Genomic DNA, 26,630 nt, shown 5'->3' on the forward strand with positions numbered 1-26,630 from the left:
CAGTCCTCCCCCAGCACTCCCTTTAATTGACTCATCAATATGAGGAAGGCATTCCCAAACTATGCCGAGCAGAGGACTAATGCCGAAAGCCCAACAGACACTGACTGAGGGTATTCACACTGTCTCTGGTAGCCAGCAATTGCTACTACTGTAATTATTTCTGACAACCTTGCATTTCAGGTAGCCACAGACAAACTTAATACTCAAATCAACACAAATCTTTCTGTTTAATACCCTCCCTGCCTATTCTGGGGCTATTAATTCCTGTTACTGCAGTTACTCCAGGATGAAAAGCACAATTTTTGTCCATCCACCCCAGGAAGCAGTATTTCCCATAGCTCTGGAGCTTTATTTTAATCTACAGGCAGGCAGGCAGGGAAGTGGATGGAATAAAGGTCAAATGCTGGAAACCGGCAGTCCCCGGCTTTCCTGTCAGGACCCATAATGAGCCTCTGAAGTCACAGTCGCTTTTCTGTTCCCATCGTTGGTGAAAGCACAAGTACAAAATGCTATCTCCATACCCTGACAACTGAGTCACTGTGAATATCTAAAACATGACAAAAAGCAGGATTACCCACTAGATGGAGTGCATTCATTGTAGAATTAAATAGTTCCTCCAGAAAATAGGAAGTTTTCACAGTAGCCTCAACAAAAAACAAAGTAGAAGGCATCGCGTTCTCACTGCACATGGTCTTGTCTCCTCCACAGAAGATGCGGGCAGACAACTACCACTAATCAGATATTAACTTGTGCTTAATAGCCATACTAGAAGATTACAAGAATACGGTAACATATGCACAATGTGGGCAAAATTTCAAGAATCAGCACAAAAAAACAAGAAAGAAAGAAAAGCTAATCCTACAAGAAAATATCTATAATGCTCCTGGATTCAGAAACTAACATTTCCTTCATCAACACTACCTGCAGCATTTGCTTCTCTAGGTAATTAGAAATTCATCAGGATCATGAACATGCAGCACCCACTGCTACAGCAGGAAACACTAGCATGACGGGATTGCTGAAATGCAAGCGTTCCCTTTTTTGCTGCTTTTATTGCAGATTTTGCCAGCAATTTCTTCCAACAAAGAACACAGACAAAATGCAAATATCCTGCCATTGCAGTTTGCCTCCTGGCTCACCCAAACTCCGTGAAATGCCTGCTTGAATTATAATTGGCTCCATAAAATGAATCATCTTATGGGTAAAAGCATACCAGGCACAGATGCAAATCATACAGACACTCAGCAAACGGACTTACATTTTCTTTTGAAAATGATCTTGTGAAGCACAGGTATCGTGTGACCTTGGATTTAAATAAGCCATCTTTCCAGAGGTCAGCATCCAAGCCATCTGCTGTTTGTGCAACCTAGAAAGAAGAGACAGAGGGAGAGAGGAGACATGTGAGCCAAGATAAAGTTAATATATGTGCAGTACTTCTTCCTCAGACCTCTTCTAATTAACAGTAGCCCGAACTCTCACAGCATCTCATTAGTTTCTGCACGAGGTATAGTGCAAAGAACTTTCAAGAGGAGGTATAAAAAGAAGTTCTAAAAACCAGTGTCTCTCGGGAGTCTGTTGATTAAAGATGCTCTGACAAAAGCTATTCTAATGAGGAAACAGCAACTTTGGTTACAGTCTCCAAACAATAGTTTAGAAAAGTCAGCATATCTAGGCTCTCATTACTGCCCTACACACAAGGGCACACTAGGGCAAGCTCTGAGGAGGGGTCCATGTAGAAAAAGCAAATGAACTGCCCAATCTCAGTATTATTTTCACAGAAATGCCATCTAGGAATTCTGGCTGCCAGGCCAAAAAGCTGCTTCCTTTTTGGAAGGAAGGCTGGGGAAAGCCCTGGTCACTCAAGGACTTTAGCAGCAGTGCCACATGCAGGGATGCACTCTGTAAACTTCCCTCTCCAATGTAACCATGTGTCCAGTCGAATCAGTGGCATGCGCTGCACGGAGGGCAAAGGAAATGGACCCCAGGCCCTCCACTAAAGCGAGAGGCACGTGCAGGAAGAGAAAAGCAGGGAAAGATCTTGCCTTTGAGCTGACTCAAGGAATGGGCATGAGGCAGCACCATGCCCAGGGAAAGGGCTCTGCTCCTTCAGCAGCCAGGCACTCACCCTGCATGGCATAAGCTGTTGAGAGCCCCTGCCCCAAAAGGTTTGTTGTCAATTAAGAGAGGAGACAAGAAGGCAAATGCAAAGAGAAGGGTAGCAGAAGTAAGAGCACCCCACCAGACTAATGCCTGACTGACGGCTCCCAACAGTAGACTCTTCGCATGGTCTGAAGATACACAGAGGCACAGCTGAACTTCTGCCTAATGCCTCTCAGATGGGGGCAAACTGCTCTGCTGTGGCTCTTCCAAGTCTAATCTTACTGAGTTAAGACCTTGGCCCCAGAGCAGCCTGATAACAAAGAGCTGACATTTGTTGTTACTGTTTGCACCCATGTTTTGTCAAGCAGAGATTCTGCGCAGGGTGCAGGAAGCAAGAGATGTGTGCTGACAAGACCCTCCAATTACCCAAAGTGCGGGAGAAAAAAAGCGTGTTTATTGTCTGATCAAAGGGAGCAAAGTGCATTGGCTGCTCTTCACATTTTGGCAACTGCTGTTCACAAGTGCCTGCTCAGCTCGAGCCCTTGTACAACACACACAGCTTCTGCAAAGAAACATGCATCATTTGTAAATAGTAAAATTTCAGAACAGGATTTTGGTGGGATTTTTTTTTTTTTTTCTTTATTATTCCTTGATTTCAGCTCTTTCCTAAAGTGCTAGTTTGGGAATATATAAAATCCACATGCACCTCCCTCCCCTGTGGGTAAGTCAGTCCTGGTGAAAAGAAATAAAAAAAAAAGAAAACAGACAGCTTAGAAAACCTGTTGGCATATAGAGAAATGTAGCTTTAACCCCAGCCCTTGTTAGAAATGGTTTGAGGGACTACAACCAGATTTATACATTTTGTTAATTAATATGGTTCGAGTCTGGTTTCAGTTTTTCTTGTGTCAGCCAGTTTGTTTCCCACATTAAAGATGCTCAAAACAGGCAGCAAAAGACCCAGCCTGGAACTGTAAAACCGGTGCTATACAAGTTGCTGTCAAACGTGTTTTTTATCAGACCTCTGTAAGCTTTAGGGACTTCACATTGCCTACAACGATACCAAATCATTTTTGAGGTGGAAGTACATCACTTCAGATGATACCAGTCTCTACAACTCACTGCCCAGGGCACAGCTGGCTGAGAGCCCTGACGGGCCCCTGCACTGGCGGGCTGGCACTGCTGCCCCTCTGGAGAAGCCTGGCACTGTTACACTGCAACTTGGTGATAAAAAACGCCCAAACCTCTGACCCACACCACAGCCCCTTCCAGCAGCAACCTTGTCATTCTAACCCATCAAATATCTACTAGAAAGATCCAAGCTGGTTCTGCGGTTCTGCAGGGAGCCACAGGGCAGGGCGCTGACCCCTCTCCTGCCAGGCACAGCAGCACTGGCTGACCTCGTACTCCCCTGCCCGACGGCGGGGCAGCCTGGGCACCACGCAGCACCGGCAGCTGGCGGTGGGACCGGGCCCTTGCCTCCTGGGAGCCAGCAGTGCCAGGCCTGGCCCACAGCACTGCCTCTTGGGGACAGGGTCCCTGCTGAGCAGCCGCTCGGGCCCCTCTGATGCTCCTCCACCCAGCTGAGCTGCCAGAGGCTGCACGGCTGCCTGCCCCGGCAGCACCAGGCAGGCTGTGCCTGCCGTGCCACCTGTGGAGCCTTGCAGGAGGACACCAGCAGCAGAGCAAAAAGCAGCTGGGGGTGAGAGCTAGTCAGCCCCAGGGCCCCACAGGAATGATGGCAAAACCATTTCTGCTTCTGTCAAAATGTAACAGTCACAGGCAACATCCCGAACAATTAACCCTGAGCGCTCTGCCTCCGCATCATCCTGCTGAAGACTTTTTCCAAGCCTGCAGAATGCAAGCATGCATTAACTTGTCAGAAAACCTATGGGGAAAGAAAACAGGGCAATATAAACAGGAAACTTCTTACATCATCTGCTGGGCTCCTGCAGGCAAGGAGGATCCCCACCACCTCTTGAAGCAGAGCTCTGCCTGAGCCGTGCTGCTTCACGATGGCAGTGTACCCTCAGTGGGGCAGCATGGGAAGGGAGACGACCTGGAGAGGCCCAGGCAGACCTGCCCAGCAGGATGGGCACTGTGCAGCCCCAGCTCACCCTGTCCTCTGCTCAGCTAAGAGGTGCGGAACATGCAGGACTGAGGACACGACACTCCAGGCACAAAGAACGGTCCTTCTCACAGAGCTGGGGGAAGACACTCCTCAAGCACGTGTTACAAAAGAGACTGACTTGATGGAGTGACACCCAGTGTGGAAAGTGTTCCCCAGCCAACCCCTCCAAGTGCTGGTTGCTCTACCTGCTGCCCAGCAGTCAGTATGGAGTTACTGCTGCCACTGGGCAGGCCTTTGGCAAACAGGCCCACCAAACTGCCTGCCCCACCAGTGGGTGCTGGGCCGCCCCTGCTCCAGCACAGCCACAGGTTAGCAGCCTGCTTAGGTTCCCACCCCAGAGCAAACCCCACTGTGGAGCTGGCGTCCAGCCCGCAGCAAGGAAGGTGGCTGCTGGGAACCACACCTCTCCACCCCCAGGCTCCGGCCTCCCACCTCTCCTCCCCCTCCTCCCCACCCAGACACTCAGTCTTGCCAGTTTGGGCAGATTTTCAGGAATCTAAGTTCAGATGCACTATGTACATTCTGACAACATAAATCTTTGGTCCTTCAGCTGTTAAATAGACCTGGCTAGTCACTACAAGCATCAGTAGCTGTTTTCTAGGCAGACACAAAGGCAATAGAGATTTCCGAGTAATTAAAAAATTACTGAGGGTAAGAGACCTCTGACCCATTCACCAGCATTCCCCCAGTTCTGGTATCACAGGCTCTGAGACTGCAGTGTCACCTCCAGCCGGGGGGTGTGCTGAACCCAGAGGGCTCCATGCAAACCTGGAAAACGGACCAGGACATCCCCTGGGCTTTTAACTTACACCTGGGCTGAAAGCATCCATGCCTCTGCTTGTTTGTTTTAAAAAGGAGCAAAGGGAAAAGGAAGGAAAAGGATATGGCAACGGTTGTTTATTGGAGAAAGGACACAAATGAAAGGGAAACTAGGTAAAGCCTGTAACATAGCTGTCTCAGAGAGAGAGAGAACTGGGTACTGCACAATCACATAACTCAAAACCACCAGTGAAAACTGCACAATGTCAAATTCATCACTAACATGAGGAAATAGTTTCCCATGCAACTGTGAATCCACCTGAGGAACTGAATGCTGCAGGATGCTGTAGCAAAAGGCAAAGCGACCAGGGAACTACAACATCCCAAGATAAACCAGTGTTAACACTTCCCAAAAGATGTAAGCGGTTCTCCTTTTCAGGGTGCAATCCAAATCTCTTAACTATTAGGGCTTTAGGGAGTACACTCCTAGGATGGAGCTGTCACAGCTGCCTTCATCAAGGCTTTACACCCTGAAGCAACAATCAACTATTGGTGTCTCATTAGGGAAATTGCGTATCTGGAGAAACACAGAGCCTGAGACTGCCCAACTCTGCACGTTGCCCACGTCTCGGAACATGACTCTCCCTGCTGCACTGAGAAGTGCACTTCTGTGTGCTCTGCTTCATGCCTTCAGATAGTTCAGTGGGTCCCAGAGAGGTCACGGGGAAGTGGCAACCCCACATACCACACACTGCTCCAGAGTCCTGACTCACGCAGAGGAGCCACCTTCCCAGACATTCAGACAAGAAAAGCACATCCCTATGTGCCACGGCCCCATAGGTTTAAGTACCAGGACATCCTGTCACATGAAGGTGGCACCCAGAGTGGCCTCATCGCAGCAGGTGCTGTGCAGCAGAAAGGTCACAGACTGTGGCTTGCAGCACCCCGGCACCGAGCCGGACTGCTGATCTGCCATACATAAGGCTGAAGCAGGAACTGCGTGGAAGCCACGCTTAGGGCAGGACAACTGCAGACAGCAGGCACTGCCCCATGGCCTGGCAGGAGGGACTGCTGGCCCCAGGGTCAGAGAAGAGCTCCTTGTAAACAGAGAGGAAGGCAGAAGAACCAGAGGAAAGGCAGCCTCCTCTGTGCCCCCTAGAAGAGAGTGACCCACATTCACAAGCATTATTACACCACCGTCATAATTGGATTAAGCCACAGGAAGACTCTTTTATCTTGTTTAAACTGCGTTAGCAGCGAAGCTCCCTGTTAAACCACAGACAGGCTATCTAGGGTGAGCACTCTCTCTGCCCAGTCATTTAGCCAGAATACAATTCTGTTACCACAACTCTCACGTTGTCCCGTGCTCCTTTATCAGGGCAAGCAGCTAATTACACAGCCTGGCTCACACAGGGAATGAGCCCTCAGAAAAATGCAGTGAATGCAAAAGCTTTCCAGGTCTTTGAGGAACCTTTTCACAATTCCCTCCCTCATGTCCTTACTTCAACCTGAAGCCTTCACACTGAACAGGGCATGCAGCGGTTCAGAGCTGAAAAGGTGTAAGCAAAGCCTCAAGTCAACTGGTTTCCACTCCTGACCACACAAGCTGTGCAACTCTGGAAACCCAAGGTGTGATGTAGCACAGTTGAAGCACGTACATAGAAAGGTGACTAGGGCCTAAATCTTTCCATAAAGAGCTCTGCAAGGTCAGTACTTTATGTTATTTCACTGTTTGGGACACTAATCCATGGGGAGAAAAGTCATGCTGTTGGTTACACAGCAACTAAGCCAAGGAACAAGCAGCTGCTGAACAGTGACTTCCCTCTACACACTCATATTCACCTCTGCTATATCCAGCTGCCTTTTCCTGCTGCTCAGCCTCCTGCCAAAGTTTAGTTTAGAGGTCTGCATTCTGTCCATCAAAATCATCCTTGCAAAACTCTTTGCTTTCCATTCTGGAGCTTCTCATCATTACTGTGCAGTGCTGATATGTGGGATTAAACAGCTGATGCGGGATCCATTTATTCAGAGATATAATTTGTGCAATACTTAGGACTCCTTCAGGATGAATGTTACTAGGATTATTAAATTTGCATGCCATGGTGGCCAGCTGTTTCTGAAAACCCCTCACCCAGGTAATTATGCTCCTCTGGAGTGGCACAGATGAAATAGCATGATTGCACCCACAAACCTCCACTGAGGGAAAGCACTACGTGCTGTGGGCTGAGTGGTGGGCAGCTGGATATCAAATTGCTTCTTAAAGCACACATCTGAAGGCAAGTGCCCTCTGGAAGAGATGTGTTCCCAGCAAAGTAAAGCCTCATTAGTGCAGAATCAAAGCTTTAGCAACAGCAGCTGAAATAGCTCTACTTACTACGTCATAACCTGTCGGTGCTCGATTCCGGGATGCAACCACACCAACACCCGTGATGGGATCCATCGGCAAGTCAGGCAAGGCATCTGAGAGGTCTCGCACTTCAGGCATTATGGACTGATCCTGAAAGAAAGGAGCAGAATTAAAGGGCTGCTTGGCAGCACACCACCAGCAGAAGACAGAGAGCACCCAGAGTCTGCATGCATGCCACAGTGCCTGTGCTGACACACCACAGACTACCAAGTTAAACACAGTATTAGGCCAGACACACCTTCTGCAGTTTCATTTGCTTTTGATAAGAGGGTACATTTGTGCAATGCCCAACAGGCTTGGAATTTGGGCCAGCAGCCTCTTCTGAGATTAATTTTGTTGTTTCTAGGATACTCGGCATGGGCTGGTCTCCATCTAGCAATGATGGGAAAACCCAAGCTCAATTCCCTTCCCTCCCAGAGAGCAAATTTCATCCCTGAGTCAGGCTGGTTGAAGCAGCTCTGTCATTTTAAACAGAAAGAAATCTGCTCCTAATGGCTTCACTGGGAGGTTCCCCATCCACTATGGGTGTTAGACACATGGGGGGGGGGGTTCCCCTACAAGTCTTCGGTCCCATTGCACCCTCCTGAACCAAACCATTTTCATGTAGCAGCACAGATGTATCTGGCGCTGTATGCAAAATCACGCTTGCTGCAGAGAGCCTCAACACCAGGGGAACACAGATGAAGCAGCACAGGATGGTCTGATGCAAAGCAGACAGAGGCCTTGGTGAGGGCCTGAGCATCTTCCAGGAGAGGGGAGACATCACCAAGTACTTCACGGGAGGGAGATATGCAGAGGGGGATAGAAGCGGGTAAGACCAACCAATTCCGGAGAGATGCTGTTGCAGGAAGCACGAGGAAAGGACAAGAGAGCTGCTGAAACAAGTCGCTGAGGAGGAGGAGGAGGAAAGGTGCACTGCCTCAGCACGTGATCTCCTGCAGAGGCAGCCAGTCAGGGCAAGTCTTCTCTGGCTTTCAGGCAGGAATGCCCCAGGAAACCACCCCCCACGAACCCAGAGATAAAAGGGCAGTGCTCTGTGTAAACAAGCATCACTGCTGAGCAGCCAGACAAGCCGTGAACCAGAGCTACCTAATTCAATTCCCTCCTCAGAGCAATTAAACCCCAGCATTTCTAGGCCATGTAGATGGCTGGTTACTTACTGCTTCTAGAAAAGGCAGAGGTGAGTGCTGGTGCCAGTGGGACCTGGGTTTACACTTCACAATGCCCAGTCTGAACAAACACCGTGCTGCAGGCAACAAGAAAGAGCAAGTCTGGGCCCTATGTAAATAATAATAATGTCACATGAACAGCCAGACTACCTGAGGAGTCCAGAACAACAGAAAATAGCAATCAGTAATGGTGAAAACACTATTGATGATGAGCCAAACCCAGGAGAGCTCTGCTTTGGTACCTAGACAAGCACCCAGCACGGAGAAAGCAAAGCATACCCGCTTTGCTTCCTATGCGGTCTAAGCCTCCAAAGCACAACTAGAAGTGCACCCTGAGCCACAGGGGCTCACTGTTCTCAGGACCCTGCTGCAGGAACACTGGTGGCACCCGGCACAGCCCAGACAGACCCCGCGCCCCTGCCTGCACTGCTCTACCAGCTCATCCAGATGCCTCCCAAATAATCCAGAACCCACTGCCTAAACGTGCAGTACCAAGCAAAAATAATGTGAATTTAACAAAGAACTTACAATCTGTTCTTCATACAGATGCACGTTTTCTGAAACCTTTCCAAGTCACTCTCAATAACATGATGACTTGTTATTACACATTGGGAGGAGCTGGACGATAATGAATACTGATATGAGCTTCTCTTAGGCCGTTTTGAACTGAAATCCAGGTAAGTGATGATATTCGCCAGCACGCTAAAAAACACTGCGCGGCAGGTCCCAGCATGGCTGCAGCTGCACCGTGGGGAAGCAGATCTGCTCCCCCAGCGCCTCTGGCCTCCACCAAACCTGCCCCGACGAAGAACTGGTTTGCTCCACAGAGGTGGGAGAGCTGGGTCAGCTGGAACAGTACTGACACCTCACCTCAGGAGGGGAAGCAGAGGGGCTGTGCCCTCTCAGGCCCTGGGAGAGCCCAGGAGGGCAGGGAGCCCCTGGCGCTCCCTCCTTCTCCTCGGCGGCAATGACGGGGCTAGGGACCCACACTGGAAGCTGTTGCAGGGGGGCCTAGCTGCCTCGGCAGGAACCCCAGCAGCAGGGTCAGCCTGGGAGAGGCTGAGGACAGGTCCCTGGGGGTCCCCCGCACCACTGCAGGACTAGGCAGACCCCTCACCCTGGCGGCACCCCAGCCTCAGCGGGAGGAAAAAGGGCACCTTTGTCGTCGGAGCCGTTTGCGGTCCCTCTCAGCGCAGCAGGGGGAGGGGAAACGGCATCAGTCTTCACTTTGTGCTGGCTCACACAAAGCCCCTCTATGGCGGTGGTGGCGGCTAAGCACGGAGAACAGGGTTTTCCGCTTGGAGAGGGCGGGAGGCGGAAGCCACGGGGTGAGATATGATGCAGCACCGGCGCAGGGCCCAGAGCAGCACCCCACTACAGCCAGGACCAAGCTGAGCTCCCTGCGCCCGCCATCACTGCAGAGTGCCCAGTAAGCCTGGCACCTTCCTCAGCCAGACCCTCGGAGCACAGCCTGTGCCTGCAGCCAGCAGGGATCAGTGGGCAGGCGGTACATCAATCCAGAAAACAAACCTCTGGGTCTCTGATCCACACGGTGCACCCTGTTCCACAGTGGGAAGGCTTGGGTCAGCCTGTGCCTGGCCACCACAGCATGGCAAGGCTCTGTCGTGCCAGACCAGCCACTCAGGGCAGCTTCCTGCTGTGCGGATGGCACTGAGGATGCATCTGGAACAGATATGGAGCAGCAGCAATTCGTCTGCACACTCAGATAAATATTTTTGTGAACTCTGCGCAGGTCAGAGGGGAGTCTCTGGCTGGGCAATCATACAGATGATTAGTTACATTGCACTTCTCCCCCAGGGTGTCTGCAAAGTTTGGTTTTTTCTATTGTGCCTTTGAACTTAAAAAATAAAAAAACAAACAGTGAAAGAACAGATTAAATTAAGGAGCAGGATTCTATAAATACTCCTATTAGACAGCTTGTTATTTTAATTAAGTTCTCTTTAAACAACTTGAGTCTGACCTACATGCCCACCTAACATCATGGTGGCTGAGAACTCAAACCAGCTGACCAGGAGATGGCCTTTCACCATCCTGTGCTAAGCTGTGTTTGCTGAGCCCTGCCGAAGGGCCTGTGCCGCTCCACCCACTGCAGGTTTATTCTGGGAACAGCCCAAAAAAATTAGAAGAACATTTTTTCCCATTAGCTAGGAGCATGCTCCCTGGAGGTCATTCTCAACTGCAGGGCCACATCCAGCCCCCAGCATGCCCGGGCTGCTAAGGGAAGCCGGATGCGGCCCTGGGGCAGGAAGAAGCTTCAGAAGCCCATGGGCCCGCTCAGACAAAGCCAGCAGGGAGAAGGACAAAGCCAGCAGGGAGAGGACGTGCCTCCACCAGAGAAAGTCACCATGCATCCTGCCAGCACCAGTCCCGAGCAGTGCACGGCAGAGCGGGACGGGATGGCTGCAGGACGAGACACAGAAAACAGGCTCCTGGCACGCAGCTGCCACGCTGCTGGCTTTATCCCAAATGCTTCCCACCCCCTCGAACTGGCCATGCTGCCAGGCAGGAGGGATGGGTGTCCCAGGCATCTTGATGCCTGGAGCTGCAGGAGAGGCCTTCAGGGACTCTGCCAGCCTCTGCCACAGCCTTCTCCCCTATCTCAGCCAAGGCCCTGCTTTACCTCCTTTGCCCCCTCCTGCCCAGGGTTTGGGGGACCACTTGCTCTGTGTGGTACCAGTCCAGGCATGGCCTGGCCAACCCCACCAGGTACCTCTGCAGGCACACAGCACAGACCCCAACCCGCTCCCTCAGCGGCACAGCAAGGCCCCCTCCTTCAGCCCAGCAGAGATGGCTCTGCGGGCCGCAGCCCAGAGAGGAGATAGCAGTGACTAGAGTTGGGGTGCCCTGCAGCAGGCAGGCTCCAGGCAGAGCTGCCGATCAGACTTCTAGAAGTCTTTGCACTGGGGAGTTTGAGGCCAGGGGGCTGATGGCCTTTTACACAAACCAGAGCAAGTGGCACTCTGTCCTGTCCTGCCACCCCTGGCTGCAGAGGCTGCCAGCCTTCAGGGCATGCCAGCAGGAACGGGCAGGGGAGATGAGCAGAGGAAATGCAGGCAGCAGTCAGAAAGCCACACACGTACAGCCCAGCTGGGGTCTCAGTTTGATCCGTTATCACACAACACTCACTGGTGCTCCGCTCTGGGTCCTCCTGCTGCAAAGTACCTACTCTCAACACACACACCAGGTCTGCTTCCTAGGAGATGTCTAACACAGGGGCTGTGTTGCCCTGGCAGTGCGAAGTCCACCTGCCAGCTGGCAGTGTGGCTCCAGGCAGCTACCTCAACACCATGAACCTCACACCCTGTGGAGACGGCAAAGCTGAGGGCAACCCATCACTCTGGAGGGTGCCATCTTGCAGCCCACACATCTCCCCTTCTCCCAGCATCCTCGGGATTGTCTATGTCCTTTTCACTCGCTCTCACCCATTTTTCTGCTAGCTCATGTCTGCTTTTATTAGTTTACCCTAGGCATACTTTTCTGCTGGCTTCACTGTCGGCTTCAAGTGTGCCACTGAGGTGACTGCTATATATGCATCCCAGCCAAAGCCCAGCAGTGTGTGTGGTCAAAGGAATACATTTTCAGAAATTAATGTATTCTTGTGAGTTCATAGAGCATTTTTCCCTCTCAGTGTTCCTTTCCCACAAGTTAGGCAAGTTCAAGAGCTGGTGGGTGCGTGATCACATCAGACCCAATGATGTATTTGCTACAGAAGCATCATGCTGCCAGCAAAGCGGGTCAAGTTCTGAAGTTAAATAGCAAAGGACTTGGAGAGAGAATGGTCTTATTGTTTCTTCCTTCAACTACAAGCCCTGCACTTTGACATTGACTTGCTCTTCCCACAGACAGTAAAGTATGAGCTAAGGCAAAACGGGACAAAAATTATCAACTACCTCGCTGAGTTCCTACACCCTGCAGGAAATAATCCTATCAAACCAAAGCAGGCACGTTACTAAAAACCTCGCTCACATGCTCGAGTTACTGCTCTATCATTTTGAAAAAGCAGCAGGTACTGCTAGCACAACGCAGGTTGCTTAGAAGTCACACTGACACGCTCCTCTGCACACACGGTCCTCCCACCGCATCCGGGAACAGGACACAGCCCCGGCCAATTTTCTATTTCTGTTGATGGAATAGGACATAGTTTCAATCAGAAAAACAGGAGACTGTGGCAGGACACAGGGTCAGGGCCCCGGAGGCCTCCATCACAAGCAGACAGAATTTCAGTTTCACATTTCACCCCAAAGAAAGGTATGTCTGGAATCACCCCTGCACCCAGGCTCTCATCTTCAAGACAGCTGCCCCATATCAGCTGTAAAATCTCTACATTTTTTGACTAAACTGGATGGAAACAGGAACTTAAATCACAGAACGTGCAAAACTGAGATCTTGTACTGCTTCACAGCACTTCTTACTATGGACACACATTTTTTTAGCACGTCCTATTTCAAACCAAAATAGGTTTCCATACATAGATGACCTTGCACCTGGGCAGCAAAATTTAAATGACATTCAGGTCAGTTATTTCTATCTTGGCACATGCATGAACGAGTCCCGGGGGGCTACAGGAACCCTTCAGCCTGGGATTCACTTTGTCAGAGCAGCATGGACTACAGGACTGAAGTGTTGTCTGTTTTATTTCACACCTCCTGAAGCTCAGCCTAAGCCTTTGTCCCAGCATGATGAGAAAATCTAGTGGGTAAGGCTAGCTCAGTTAACATTACAGGGATGACACTGCCAACCTGCCACACGATGCGCGGGCTCTGCTAAGGTATGTGTTAGCATGGTCTAACTCAGGTAAAATAAAACACATGATGGAGAAACCCAAGTTTTAGCCCGACCAGCTGAGCATCTGCTAAAGCCCAGCCTGTCTTGCTTCAGCTGAAGGGCTCTGCTTGTGGTACCACCACCACGCTGTGAGAGCCCCAGCTCAGAAAAAGCACGGAAAAGACTTCAGCTTGGTGGGTCTCGGAGAACCTCTCCAGAAACCGCAGCAGAAGGTCACAAGCCTTGGTAACGCAAGGCACGAGTACATAAGGCACAGGCTGCTCAGAACCACCGCTCAGGCCCGTGCTGCAAAGAGAGTGCCCGCATTACCGCCTCCAGATACCCAGAAACCTGGCAACAGCCAAGAAACACGGGCACCAGCTGAACCCGCGCTGTGAAACCCTGCAGCAAGAGACCATGTGAAACACCGGGGTTTTGTTACCCTCTCTAACCAGTCACTAGTAAAACGTGCAGTAAGCTCCCGAGCAGGTCAAGGTCACCGGGGCTTCGCCAGACCGAAGCCGTCCCCACGGCGGGCACCCGCCCCAGCGGAGCCCAGCGCTCCCCCTCGGCGCGCAGCGCTGCGAAGGCGCGGCCTCCCCGCGACGCACGGCCCCGCAGGCCCCCGCCCGGCCCTCCACCGCGCGCAGCCGGGCGCCCCGGGAGGGCTTTGCCCTGGCCCGCAACGCCGGGGCCCTGCGGCCGCCCCGAGCCGGGTGCGGGGCCCGGCCCGCCCGCCTCCCCCCTCGGCCGTGTGAGGCCGCCGCCGGGGCCCCACTCTCGCACCGCCCCGCCGCAGCCCCGAGCGCCCGCCGGGCCCGGCCCCCCGCCCGGGAGCGCCGCGGCCGCGCCAAGGGTTCCGCGGCGGGTTCGGGGACACTTAACTGTTGCCCGTGCGGCGGGCGGCGGGTCGCGACTCCCCCGTCGCAGGCAGAAGCAGCTCCTCATCGCCCGGCGAGGCCGGCGCGGCCCGGCGGGAGGAGCGGCGGTAGCGGGGGAACGGCCTGCGGGCCCGGGCGGAGCGGGGCGGGGAGCGGCGGGCAGGCCGCGGCCCGGCCCCGCGCGGAGCCTTACCCGGCGGAGCGCGCCGTGCCGGGCCCGGGGAGCGGCGGGGCCGGGGCCGCAGCAGCACAGCGCAGCTCGGGCTCCCCGCGCCGCCGCCGCAGCTGCGCAGGCCCCCGCCCACCCGCGGCTGGTCCGCGGTGCGCAGGGCCCAGAGCCCGCCCCGCCCCGGCGGCACCGCGACCCCGGCGGCACCCAACGCGAAGCGTCCTGCCCCACCGCGGGCTCGGGGCCGCTGCCCCGGCCTCAGAAAATTAAACTTCACAGAAAAAAACCCAGACCCCGCGATTCCCCTGCTGACCTCTGCCTGGGTGGAAACTTCGCCCCAGCTCCTGCTGGGCGGGGGTCTGCCCCGGCCTCCAGCTGTCTGCCTGAGCCTTTGGCAGGTGGGCAGTGCACAGGGGGAAAACCAGCTAAAACAATTGTAATTTGGTCAGTGTAACCTGAAACAACCTACACCCGGGAAATGGCAGCTGCTGTGGACTGATGGAGGACAAGTTGTGTCAAACCGAGCTAGTTTTCTTCTCAAGTCCCAGGGGTTAGGGGATGAGCAGTGTTGGGAGCTCCCTTGGCTTCAGTAAGATCCTCGATGCTCCCTCACCGCCATCTGGAAAACAAACTAAGCAAACACGGCCCAGGGAGGGCAGAGCTAGCACGCTGGCTGGGTGACCAACAGCCGTTAGGGGTCCACTTGCAGCATGCAACACATCCTGACCTGAAGGTCTGCCGAGTCTGGTTCTGCTCAACGTTATCACGTGCCAGTGATGAAATTGAGAGTGCGCTTAACTGAATTAGCAGGTGATGCAAATCACAGCATAACCTGGAACAGTAGCATGGCCTGTAGCCATAATCACATGAACTAATCCTGCAGCTGTCCTGCATTTAGTTTTGAGCACCTTACCTCAGGGAAGGTCATCACTGATAATCTGGAAAGCAGCAAGATTGGTGCAGGGGTTGCCTTTGATGTGAGACTGAAAGAGCTGGAGCTGCTAATTTAAAGAAAAAGAAATCCCGGGGTGAAGAATGAAATAAAGGAGGGAGGAAAGCATTAATTTGTAGATGAATCAAAGAGGAGAGCAGTAACCTGTTTTCCCTGTCCTTTGTGATAAACTCAGAAGTGATGGGTGTGAAGTGCAGCAAGAGATTTGGCAAAGGTACAGTGAAAAACTTCACAATAGCAAAGGCACGAAACATAGCCTGGTGAGTTTTTATCACTGGTCAAGTTGAAAGCCCTCCTAAAAGCACTTATCAGACATTACTCGGCTGTTCCCTCAGGGCACAGACCAGGTAAGTTTGTCTCCTGCATCCTTTCTAGAGCTGGTTTCCTTTATTTTCCATGACATGCCTGATCAGAACCATGGTTTCCTTTGTGCTGGAAACGTGGCCTCTGTGATTTAAAAAAAGGAAAAAGATCTCGCTCCAGATTTGCTCCCACTTGTCCCCTTTTGTCCTGACAAAATCGGGTACCACCTGAAAGAGTGATGCGCTTAAATGGAGGTCCATCACTGTTGTTATAGGGTGATTCCTTGTCTGATATTCTCCCTTTAACTACACTACTAATTCCCTGTTTTATTCCCCTCTCCCACTTTCTTCTTGTTCAGGTTTAGTCATCTATTGAGTAGCTCTGTCCAGCCTGTTCTTTTCCTGCCTGGCTAGCTGCTGCTTCCATCCTATTTGAACTCTCTAGGTATATCCCCGTAGCCAGGCTGAACTGAGCAGGAACAGTTGAGCAAACAGCCCTTCTCTTTTCTTCCACGGGTGTCTCCAGGCTGCATTTGCATCTATCTGGCTCTCATTGAGGTAGGTAGATGCTCAGCTGACCGAGAGTTTCCCATGAGCCCAGCAGTGGCTGGTCAGTAGTTGCTGAGGTGCCTGCGGAGTTGGTTACAGCTAAGGCCCAGGGGAGTTCTTGGGTTTGATCCTCAGGGTTGTTCTAGGCCCTTGCTCTTCATCCTGGTGTGGTCAGACTTCTTATCAAGAGAAACACTATGAGCTTGTATTAGTTAGTGTTTGAGAGGCTTGCCTGGAGAATAATGTTTGCACTAGTGTTTTTGTATGCCTGTCCATAAAGCAAAGTGTTCTGCAGTAGCAGAACCCTGGGTACAACCCTGGGAGGGGACCGAACTTTCCTCCTCTCCTGGCTGGTGCTTCTCTCCAGTAAAGCATTTTTGACTGGTGCTTGCTGAACCACGGTAATAACTGGGTATTCTTAGCTACAGCTGTATTCCCCTACTGTTCGACCAAGACTTTCTGGCTTCTACCGCATACAGCCCTGATGGCTGGTAGTGGCTTCTGGATCCAAAGATTTAAAAAAAAAAATTAAAATATATATATATAGTGATAAGGAATACAATGCATTTTTTTGATTTGGAGAGTAATTTAGAGAGAAGGAAAGATGATGCCTGGTGGAAATGAGAAATATATGTCCCATACATAATATATGCCCCAAATGCCCTATTACAAATACAACAAGATTTCCTGAACTGGAGAAGTTGTTACACATTACAGTGTGCTAATGCTCCCCCATGGAGATGCTGATACTGAGAGAGTCTTTAGTGTAATAATATTAAAAATTCTAGAGTTTCAATAAGATCCTCCCTGCTACCACGGCGATAGGAAATGAATTGATTCCAAAGGAAGACTCTAATTGCTGCTTAGTATCCACAAAATATTCTAAGATTCACTGCAAACATATTTCCCAACATGTCTGTGGCATGATCTGCAATAACGTTTTTTCCAAAGAGACAGTCACTTTCCAGCACAGTTTAGCTGCTGCTTCAGTTTTACCCTCGAGAAGCTGCCCGAAGCAAGCACCGTGCTGCCCAAGGGAGCGAACGTCTCTGCTGCAGCCAGGCAGGCCTGCACAGCTCAGGGCAAGTGCTCAGCGCTTCTGCTTATGGAGACCTTTAAACCTTGGCAGAGTTTGGAGGCTGGGGAAAGGCACCATTGTGCTCTTTCACAGAGCATAAGCACAGGCTCTGAATCAGCAAATACTTGTACACTTGGTATTAGGTACATGAATAACTATACTGGAGTTGGTTAATCTACCAGTGTAAAGTTACTCAAAAGCATAAGTATTTGCAAGTATAATGTTTTCCTCTGAATATTTTACATAAATCTTTTTCAAAATGCATTTGTTTACTTCTGTTTATTCAGAGCATGTCTTTTCTCACGAGTTCTGTGGTCACGTACATGCTGTCCAGTTTGTACCAGTGTCTTGTTTTCAGGAGGCTGAATAGGAGGAATTTAAGTCAGTCTTGGCTCCGATACTGGAGCTATGGCTGGACAAACACAGCTCGCTCATCCTCGAGTGGATGGACGCCAGAATTTGCATCCTTCCAAATAAATGTGTGTGCTAGCTGGGATTGTTAGCGGTGTGGGTCGTGCTCCTTTTGTGTTACTCGACCCTGTTCAGCCACAGCAGCACAGCTTAGCTGGAAGGGTGGCAACTACTGGTGGCACTCCTTGGGGCTTGATGCTGGGGACAGCACTGCTTCACACCTCACAGTGGATTGCTGGCAGCATTTGCAGCAGTGGTGAAGATGCCCAGGGACCTGTTCCTGCAGCCACTCCGGAGGAAGGCGAGCACTGCAGCTGGCAAGCTCATCCCCTCCTGTGCTGGCCACAGCAAGGTCCTACTCATTGCGCCTGCAGCTTGTCATCTCCATGGGGAGAGATGGCATGGAAGGGGCTGTGGCTGTTCATGCAGGAGGGCAGAGCCTGTGTTGTGGTGTCTTCAGTCCCAAAGCACATTGAGTGAGCAGCTGAATCTGCTCCTAGGTGAGAGGCTGAGCTAAGAGATTTAAGCTGAGCCCCACCACCCTCTTTACATTTCAAGCATAACATAAAGAGTAAAATCTGTCCATTCCCAGACAACACTTTGGAAGAGCAGCATAGCACAGGTTTCTATGCTTCCCATAGAGAGCAGAAAAAAATACAGATTCCTCATTTATTATAAACAAAATCTGTGCTGAACTGCTGTCTGCGATGCACCACTCTGAGCTTGCTCAGTAAGGCACAGCATAGGTGTTGGGTGCTGTGCTGGTGCCAGGATGGGGATGTGCAGTACTGCGGGCTAGCACAGGGGCACTGGCCCAGCTCTGCTTCATGTGCTGCTCCCAAGGGGGAGCAGGAACTCCTGGCAAGTGCTGGTCAGGCTTCACCATCAAAAAAGGATCCCAGTTTGCATGGGGAAACACTATGACAACCTGTAAAGGATCCTGCATCTTCATCCTGACTGTAAGCTCAAGCAAGCCCTTGTTTGTTTAAAATCCTTTATGCTGCAGGAATTCATCTCTCTGTAGCCACATTTAGCACGGCAGTGAAATATTGCTGCATGCACCATTTTTTCCATGCCTGCCTTGAGAGAAAAATCAACCTAGAGTTTAATTTTGTGCTGGAGCTGCTGTAGGTCAAGGCTCAGCTGCTGCCTGGTTTTAAGGTTTCTTGGAGGTAGGTTTCACCTGCTCTAACTTAGTGCACCAAAATGTCTCTTTGCAGCTACAATTTCCCTTCTATATTTCTATTTTAAGTTTTGATTATTCTAAAAGAAATTCAAAGGTCCTCATATCTCCTTAAATTCAGGCACCTCTAAGTGGGAAAGGCATGGCTTTCTATCTATCCCCATTAGACACCTATCCCCAATTGCTAGGGTGTTTTGAAGGACAGCAGCTGATAGGGAGAATGAGGGAAGTGTGCAGCTGCAGACCAAGCCCACCCTGAAAAGGCTCTGGGTGGTTTTGTCTCTAACAATACCCAGGCAAGGTTTGCCAGAAACCCCTAGAGTTAGTGAACCTCCATCCTTCCATTCCTCAGTGATACCCAGAGCCTGGGGCATGCCACTGCCCTAGCAGCAGATAGATAACAGTAGAGCTAAACCACTAGGTTTAAAATAGTGGCAAGTTCTTAACCAAAGCAAATAAACCACTCCAGAGGTTTTTAAAGACTTGCAAACTGTGCAGTAGGCACCTGCTTTCTAGTGGGATGCATGGGGGGGTGCTTTTTCATAAAGAGATCTTTGAATCACTTCAGGTAGCAACATGATCCTGAGAAGAGATGCAGGGATATTTCAGGAGCTCACTGTAGTCAGAAACCCCCAGACCACCCACTAGGTTTCACAGCATTTTTGCATTTCATTTTGGTTTGAATAAGATCTAATCTTTTGTTCTTGTTCAACGAGGCTGTGTAATATTTCCTGTAGGGAAAATAGCTCACTATTTTACTGCTGCAGTCCTCATTTTTGGCTGTCTGACGCACCTTGGTGCACGTTACCACTGGCAGGCCAGGCTGCAGCCCAAGCAGAGCTCCTCACCAGCTGGACCAGGCATGCCACGGCCAGGCAGATACTTGACAGTCCAGTAGCCCTCACCTCCGAGCTGCATTTTTGGCTCCTTGCAACAGCAGCACTGACTCTTCTGTCCCTTTCAGTTTGGTCTGGCCACAACACTGAGGGAGCATGTGACTTCAGCCAAGGTTAAAAGACATAATTTCTTAATTTAGGCTGAAGAGTGAAAAGGCACACAGCATCACCACATCTTTTTGGCTTTGGGGCAATGCATGCAAATCTCAAGTGGCAGGCTGGAGGCCTGAGCCCATGGCTGGCAGCACAGCTCCAAGGTCTGTTGCCCACCCGCATTAAACCTCTCCCAGCTTCTGGCCTCACCCTCCCCTCCAATCCCAGCTGTGGCAGCCTGCAGCTTAATTAGCAAGCATGCTGCGTGACCTCAGGATGGGATAGAAAGTGGTTTTTAGAAGCACCAATTGCCTGTGTGAGTACATGGCTTGCAGACACCTTCAGCCACTGCAGGATTGCAGCATTCACAGGGCTCTTTACAGCACAAAGCAGCAGCCGCTCTCGGCCCACTATTTATATATTATGGATCATAATATTTAAGTGGCCTGGCTATAACCCTGTAACTAGTTTTCCTTGACAGAATGAGTATTGCTCAGCACATACTAACAGCTGTCTGTAAAACACATTTATGAATTGTTCATAAATTTCCCAACCATGGCAAACCCCGTGTTGAGGCCCCCACACTGCTCCCAGAGCCCTCACGGGCAGGTACTGCCTGTCCCCCTCCTGCCACCGAGGGCAATGCTGGCACTGGCAGCACCAGAGGTGAGGAGCCCAGGCTGGTCCCTGGGGACCAGGAGTGGTGGGTGCTGGAGAGCCTGGGGAAGGGTGCTGAGCGTGCTCAGGCAGACCCCTGCCTGGGGAAGGCTGGGAGCCAGCCTGCTCCAGACAGGGATTGCCTGGCCAGTGTATCAGCATGGGGAATAAACAGCCCTGTTTGCTGAACAATGTGTCCTCGTCGGTGTTTATGTTCTGACTTCGGTCCTATCTCATGGACAAGGTCCCCTGGGTGCAGGACCACCACGTTGGACCTCGAAGGTGGGTGGACCTCCAGCAGAATGGAAATAACAGGCAGCTCGCTCCCGTGCTCGCTTCCTCATGCCTGTGTTGCAGCTCCCATTGCAGCATAAGCAGAATCCTGAGGAGATGCTGCAACTCATGCAGGAGCCTGCACACCAAAGGCAAACGCTGTATAGTGTTATCAGCTCCTCACTTAGCCCCAGGTCAGCAAAGCACTAAAAACAAGCGTTCAGTCTCAAGCACATGCTTAACCAGCTCCTGAATTACAGGAACGGCTGTAGGGTCAGTGACTCAATGGCAGTCCCAAAGGAGCCCGCATATCTGCCTGTTGCAGTCAGACAGCCCCAACAGGAGCCACTGCTGCTGCATTCCTGCTTTGGCAGGCTCCTGCAGGGAGGGCAAGTCCCATCCCCCAGGGGATGTGCACAGTTGTGGGGCACATGCAGCTGTGGGGCTGGGCACCCTTGGATGATGCCTGCACCCTCGCTGCAGGTGGGTGGGTTCAGAGCCTGGCAGACATTGGGTGGAGGTAAGCAGGAGACCGGGGCTGGCTGTGCTCAGCTGGGTCCTGGGCTGCAGCTCTGACTCCTCTTCCTAAGAAGCGGATCATCAGACACCCCAAAACACATTGGCTGTGGGTGCAGGGGAGGCACTTACCCAGTTGCACAGTTTAGTGTCCTGCTGGTGCCTGCCAGCACTTTTCCAGGACCTTGCATGGGAACTGGCTCTTGCTGGCAGCAGACTTCCTCCTTTCTTGCCACACACATTTAGGAAAATATTGTTTGCAAGTATATTTGCTGCTTGGAGCATCACACTCACCAGACGTGAGTGAGCAGTGTCTGGAAAGTTACCAAAATAACCTTGGCAGAAAATTGCTCTGAACTGTTGTTTCAGGGATCCACTCAAACAGATGAAGTGATCTGGAAAATGCACTATTCCTTGTTTTATTTCCCACTTACTTTCCTGTCCCATAGCTGTTACTAAAGAGCACTGATACTGTATAGGCAAGTCCTCATATTTGTATTATAGTCCCCATTTCAGGTATGATAGATGGAACACCACTGCACAACCCCACTGCTAGTGATAGTTGCGGAGTACATAGCATCCAGTAGCTGCTCCAGCCAGGGCTTGAATTCAGCCTTACACCCCTCCCCGCTGTGAAAAAGTTCAAGACATTCCTAATCTGAGGAGATCATCCAGGAACCCAGGAGGAAGGACTTTCACCAGCCCCCTTCTACGACAAGGGAACCAGAGCCCAAAGCATCCTGAGACCTCCCTGGGTCACGGGGAGCCATCAGCAGAGGTGCACAGGGCACTGGCACCATTTAATGGCACAAGCCTGAAGCCTGGATTAGTGAGCCCCATTTCAAGGCCCTGCAGCCAGGACCAGCCCTGTTTGTTCTGCAGGGACACCCCAGGACTGAGGTACAACTGCTGTTCTGCCTAAATAGAGGGCAGAACAAATTCCATGTGGCTTAATTACCAAGGAGAGCCACACATCCAGATCCTCAGATTATGAATAATAGCCACAGTGAGATGGAAAACTTTGCTTGAATAATTTTGAACAATGAACACATCTGAGGAAATAATGTTTTCTTTGCAGACCTCCTCTGATGAAATGTTACTGCTTGCCTGGCTTCCTTGCTGGGGGTGGGCACTGTCCTGCAGCGCTGCCCCAGGTCTGTGCCATTCGTGCTGCTGGCAGGGCAGAGGGAGCTGCACAGAGCAGCACACTGCTTATGGCTTTGACAAAGCCTTCCCTGCAGATACATGCAGGCAAAATCCACGGAAAGTGGCTATTAGGGCTGCAGAGCTGTTGTCCCAGGAACACAGTGACAGCAAACAGCACTCAGATGACCGGGTGTTTGCAGGAAGGAATGCCAGTGAGTAAGTTAATAGGTGACCATTTGGCAGGCGGCACTGGGAAGTCGGTAACAGTTCAGCTGACTTTGCAAGACTTTTCCTAGGTGCAGCCCCTCCTCCATTTAGCCATGCAGCACCCCCAAAACAGCTCTAGTCTTCAAGCTCTTCAAAGCAGGGCCACAGCCAGCACCCTTCATTCCTCTTAAACTGAAACAATTCACACACTGGTTAAGCTGCAGCCAAAGAATTAATGCCCCTGTTCCAGCCCCAAGCCATTCCCCCTGCCCTGCTTCCTATCATTGCAGCATGTGCAGAAGTGCAGCAGCACTGGGTAATGCCGAGGGCCCCGTCCCATCCCCTCCTGCAAGAGCATGTCTGCTCCCTCCACCGAAATTCCCAGGCCAGCTGGCAGCATTAGACAGTGCTGCTTGGCTCCTTGGCTACTGCAGCTTGTGCATATTAGCACCCCAGTGAGTTTCTCATCCATCTGACAGGACTCAGTGTAGATAACGATGCCAAAGTCGGTCGTAACTGGACAATTACAGTATCACTGGGAGATCAGAAAAATTGCAATCGAAGTATCCTTAATGACGAGGCCACAGGAACAGTGAGAGCCTCCTCAGCCTCTCCTGGCTGTCCCCAAACACAAGGTCACCACCCCAAGGGCATCACAGAAGCCTTGGGCAAAGGCAGGATCCAGCCAGATGAATTACACAGCAAAGGACCAGAAATTGGGGTATGAGCTCAGAAGTGGGGTCTCCATGGTAAAACCTAAACCCACCACAGCCAGTGGCTGAAGCAGAAGCCCTGACTCTGCTGAGCTGTTCTGAGTCCCACCATGGCGCGACCGCAGGCAGAGCCTCCTGTGCGGGCAGCTACAGCAGTGGCAGGGAAGAAGCTGCACACTCAGCACCTGCTTAATGTCCTCCCAGCTTTATTGATACTTGAAACATCATATCTGTAGGATCCCTTCAGGAAAACACATTTAACAATCCTTACAAGGAGGGAGATAAAGCCAAAGTGAAGCGCATCAGCCAGTTCCCTCAGAAAGGTTTCTGCGTTGCTGGCAAGTACAAGAGGATGGGTATCATGTGATGGGAGAATCTACAGATCACCCAGCATCACTAATGAGAAGCCATTTTTTGAATACATAATTTGACATCCCATTTTATTTTCTTTCTAGCTTTGAGTTTACTCCTACGTAAGTTTGAAGGGATTTGTTCCACAATTACAGGCCTGCACTTTCCTCAAAGCGCATCCTCATCCTGCAGACGCTTCTGAAGCAGGACTGCTCCCCTAGTGCCAAAACCATCAATTTCTTGCTAACCAAAGGGAGGTTCAACAAAGCCAGAGCGGCTTTGCTTTCAGGGTGTATAATGTGCTTCAACAACACAATAATGAGCTGACATTATAAAGAGAAGGGCTCTTCCAGCTCCTCTCTAGCAGAGAGAATGCTTGTGCCAAGCATAGCTTTCATATGGAAAGTGGTGCATTTTCTCAATGTAAATATTTTAAGAACAGTGTTTTATAACAGAGAAAAAAAAAATCTCACCTGAGTTTAACAGGAAGGCCTGTTCACAGAGTTTCTTCTTTTTCTGTCAAAGATCTTGTTGCAGGATGCTCTGCTCCCTCTGTCTCTTGGGTAATTGTGGGATTTATTACAGCAACTTGTCTCGTATTTCATTTCTTGGCTGTTCTGTTTCTGCTGCCGGCACTACCCTGCCCTCCGAGGAGGGGAGGAACTGGTGCATCAGTCGCAGCGCCGCACCAGCCTGGATGCCCACAACAGGCACCAACAAGCATCTTGCCAGGGCTCAGCGGGGCGGGGAACAGGTCTCTCTGGCCTGGGGGAATAGCAGAGAGCTCCCAGCTGCAGCAGCGCAGCAAGCTCTTGTGCAAGCTTGTGCACACATGTGTAAGCATGTGCACACACGGAGGTGCTGGAGCTCTGCTGAGGTTGTGGGCAGGTATCCTCCCCACCAGGAGCCCCTCACAGTACTGGACCGAGGTGAGGGGGGCTGGCCACGGCCAGGGCCAACACCCCCACCCGGACCACCCGGCAAGCCCATGGGATGGGACAGGCCCGAGGCCAGGCGGGGAAGCCAACCCACAGGTCAGGTGCAGCGGCTGCTGGCCGGGTCCGTGGGGATGAGGCAGGACCGAAGCCAAGCCGGCCGGCTGGTGAGGGTCTGCGGGGTCGGTGAGGGGCTGGGCCCCCTCAGGCTGCGTAGCTCAGGTGGGGGCTGAGGGCCTGGAGCTGAGCTTAGGTGGGCTCCTGGGCCCATGGAGGGGGGTGTGGGCATCCCAGGTGGGGGTGGTCAGGGCCATTAGGGCAATTAGTGCCCTAGGTTCTGGGTGGAGCTTCCCAGGAAATGCTGCCATCTCCCACAGGTGTGATGACCTGTGCTCGTTCTCAGTGCGACACAGGCTGTTGGGTGTTGCTGTGACAGCTCACCAAAGGAAACCCAACTACAGCTATACTCAGGGCACCCTGCCTGCCCTCTCTGGTGACACAGTGACAGGAGGCTCTGACCCCGTGTCTGTAAAAAACACCTAAACTAATTGTAGACAAAACTTTGCAAAGTCCCTGGGTTGTCCTGGTGGGTGGGAATCCCACTGTGCTCTGGCAGTGCCAGCTCGGCTCTGGGCAGCAACTGGAAGAGAGAGCTCAGGTGGCTGCAAGCCTGCGCTGCCACCCCTGTGCCGGGGCAGCGGCTGCCTGAGCATGAGGTCCTGCGGGCATTTAACAGAGGATGCAGTCGTTCAGCATCTCCCAGCACTCAGGGGGCTGCCCGGGCAGCTCATGTACCTGGACAGCAGGAGAAAGGGCTGAGAAATGCCTTGTCCTATCCTGCCCCATGTATTGCTGTTTTTGTCTTAAAAGTGACAGTAAAACAGCATCCGTATTACAGTGACATTAGCAGAATAGCTGCCACAGAGTTGCCTCCTGCTTTATGCTTTTCAGGCAGAGGCCAGCAGCAAGAGATCAAAAACTGTTTTTATGTTGCTTCAGAGCTGTGTCGGCTCAATGAGCCAACAAACCCTGCAGTGCCGGTGTGTGTCCTGCTAGCGCTGCTTAGCTCTTGGAGCATTAAATTATTGACAGGATGCTACTTGTGAACCTGCAGCACTCCTGACCCAGATACTCGTCGTCACTAAACCTGGAAGACAGAAGTCTCCAAAATGTCAAATTTTCTGAAATATTCATGTTGTAAATACAGATGGTATAAAATCTCCAGCGAGGTTACAGCCTGCGTATTTACTTATGTCAGCTGCACTACCGAGAGTGAATGAGTCACAGCCACTTTATTATAAATTCACACGCAATAGCAAGGAAGGCGACGCATGATGTTGAATGGGCTTTCGGTGACACAAGCTCCTTGCATACATTGCTGCTTCCAGGAAAAAGTGCTCCTCTCTGGTCTGACACAATATTAACTCTGCTTTCTCCATTGCCCTGCTGGAAGCAAATCAAAGCTGCAGCGTTATCTCCACAACAGAAGGTGCAACAAGCAAATGGGCATTAATCCCGAATAATGGATCCAGCAATGTCAGGGACAAGCCTCTCCCACTCATGGGGAATGCAAAATCCTGGAGAAGGCAGGCACTCCTGGCCCAGCCTGGCACGGTCCCTGAACAAGGCAATCCCTTGGAGCAGCACGATAGAACTCTCCTTTTGCAGGAGTTAAATTCACCGCTGTATGGGAGAAGAGTCTCTGTCCCAGGAGGATGGATGTGTGGAAAGCTGTCTGGGGAAGGCCAGCCGGGCCCCTGCCCTCTGCCTGCTTCCTGAACCAGCTCTGGAACAGCACCTGCAGTCACCTCCCAGTCCTGAGCTCCACAAGCCAGGTCAGCAGTGCATGAAGCAGCAGTGCTTTCCCTGGGTTCACCCCCAAAATGTGTAGTGACGCATTTTCCACAGTGACCTGACTCCCACTGTTAGCCAGAAACCTCCCATTTAAGTGGAAGTACAATTCTCCCTAA

General features: G+C 51.5%; 1 protein-coding gene across 10 annotated transcripts in view; it reads right to left on the bottom strand.

Moving 5' to 3' along the window:
* Positions 1-14,795, bottom strand: part of MVB12B (multivesicular body subunit 12B) — a 69,086-nt gene extending 54,291 nt beyond the window's left edge. For 2 of the 10 annotated variants that reach the window (XM_080401907.1, XM_080401904.1), the window contains exons 1-3: positions 14,234-14,437; positions 7,362-7,484; positions 1,259-1,366 (exon numbers count right to left, since the gene is read on the bottom strand). In XM_080401907.1, coding sequence (XP_080258033.1) covers positions 1,259-1,366; positions 7,362-7,484; positions 14,234-14,296 — 294 coding nt within the window. In that variant the 5' untranslated portion in view covers positions 14,297-14,437. The other 8 variants (XM_080401906.1, XM_080401905.1, XM_080401903.1 and 5 more) reach the window with 8 other exon arrangements.
* Positions 14,796-26,630: the final 11,835 nt, after the last annotated feature.

The sequence above is a fragment of the Falco punctatus genome (assembly GCF_963210335.1).
Source record: "Falco punctatus genome assembly, chromosome: 9".
In the NCBI taxonomy this organism is placed as follows: Eukaryota; Metazoa; Chordata; class Aves; order Falconiformes; family Falconidae; genus Falco; species Falco punctatus.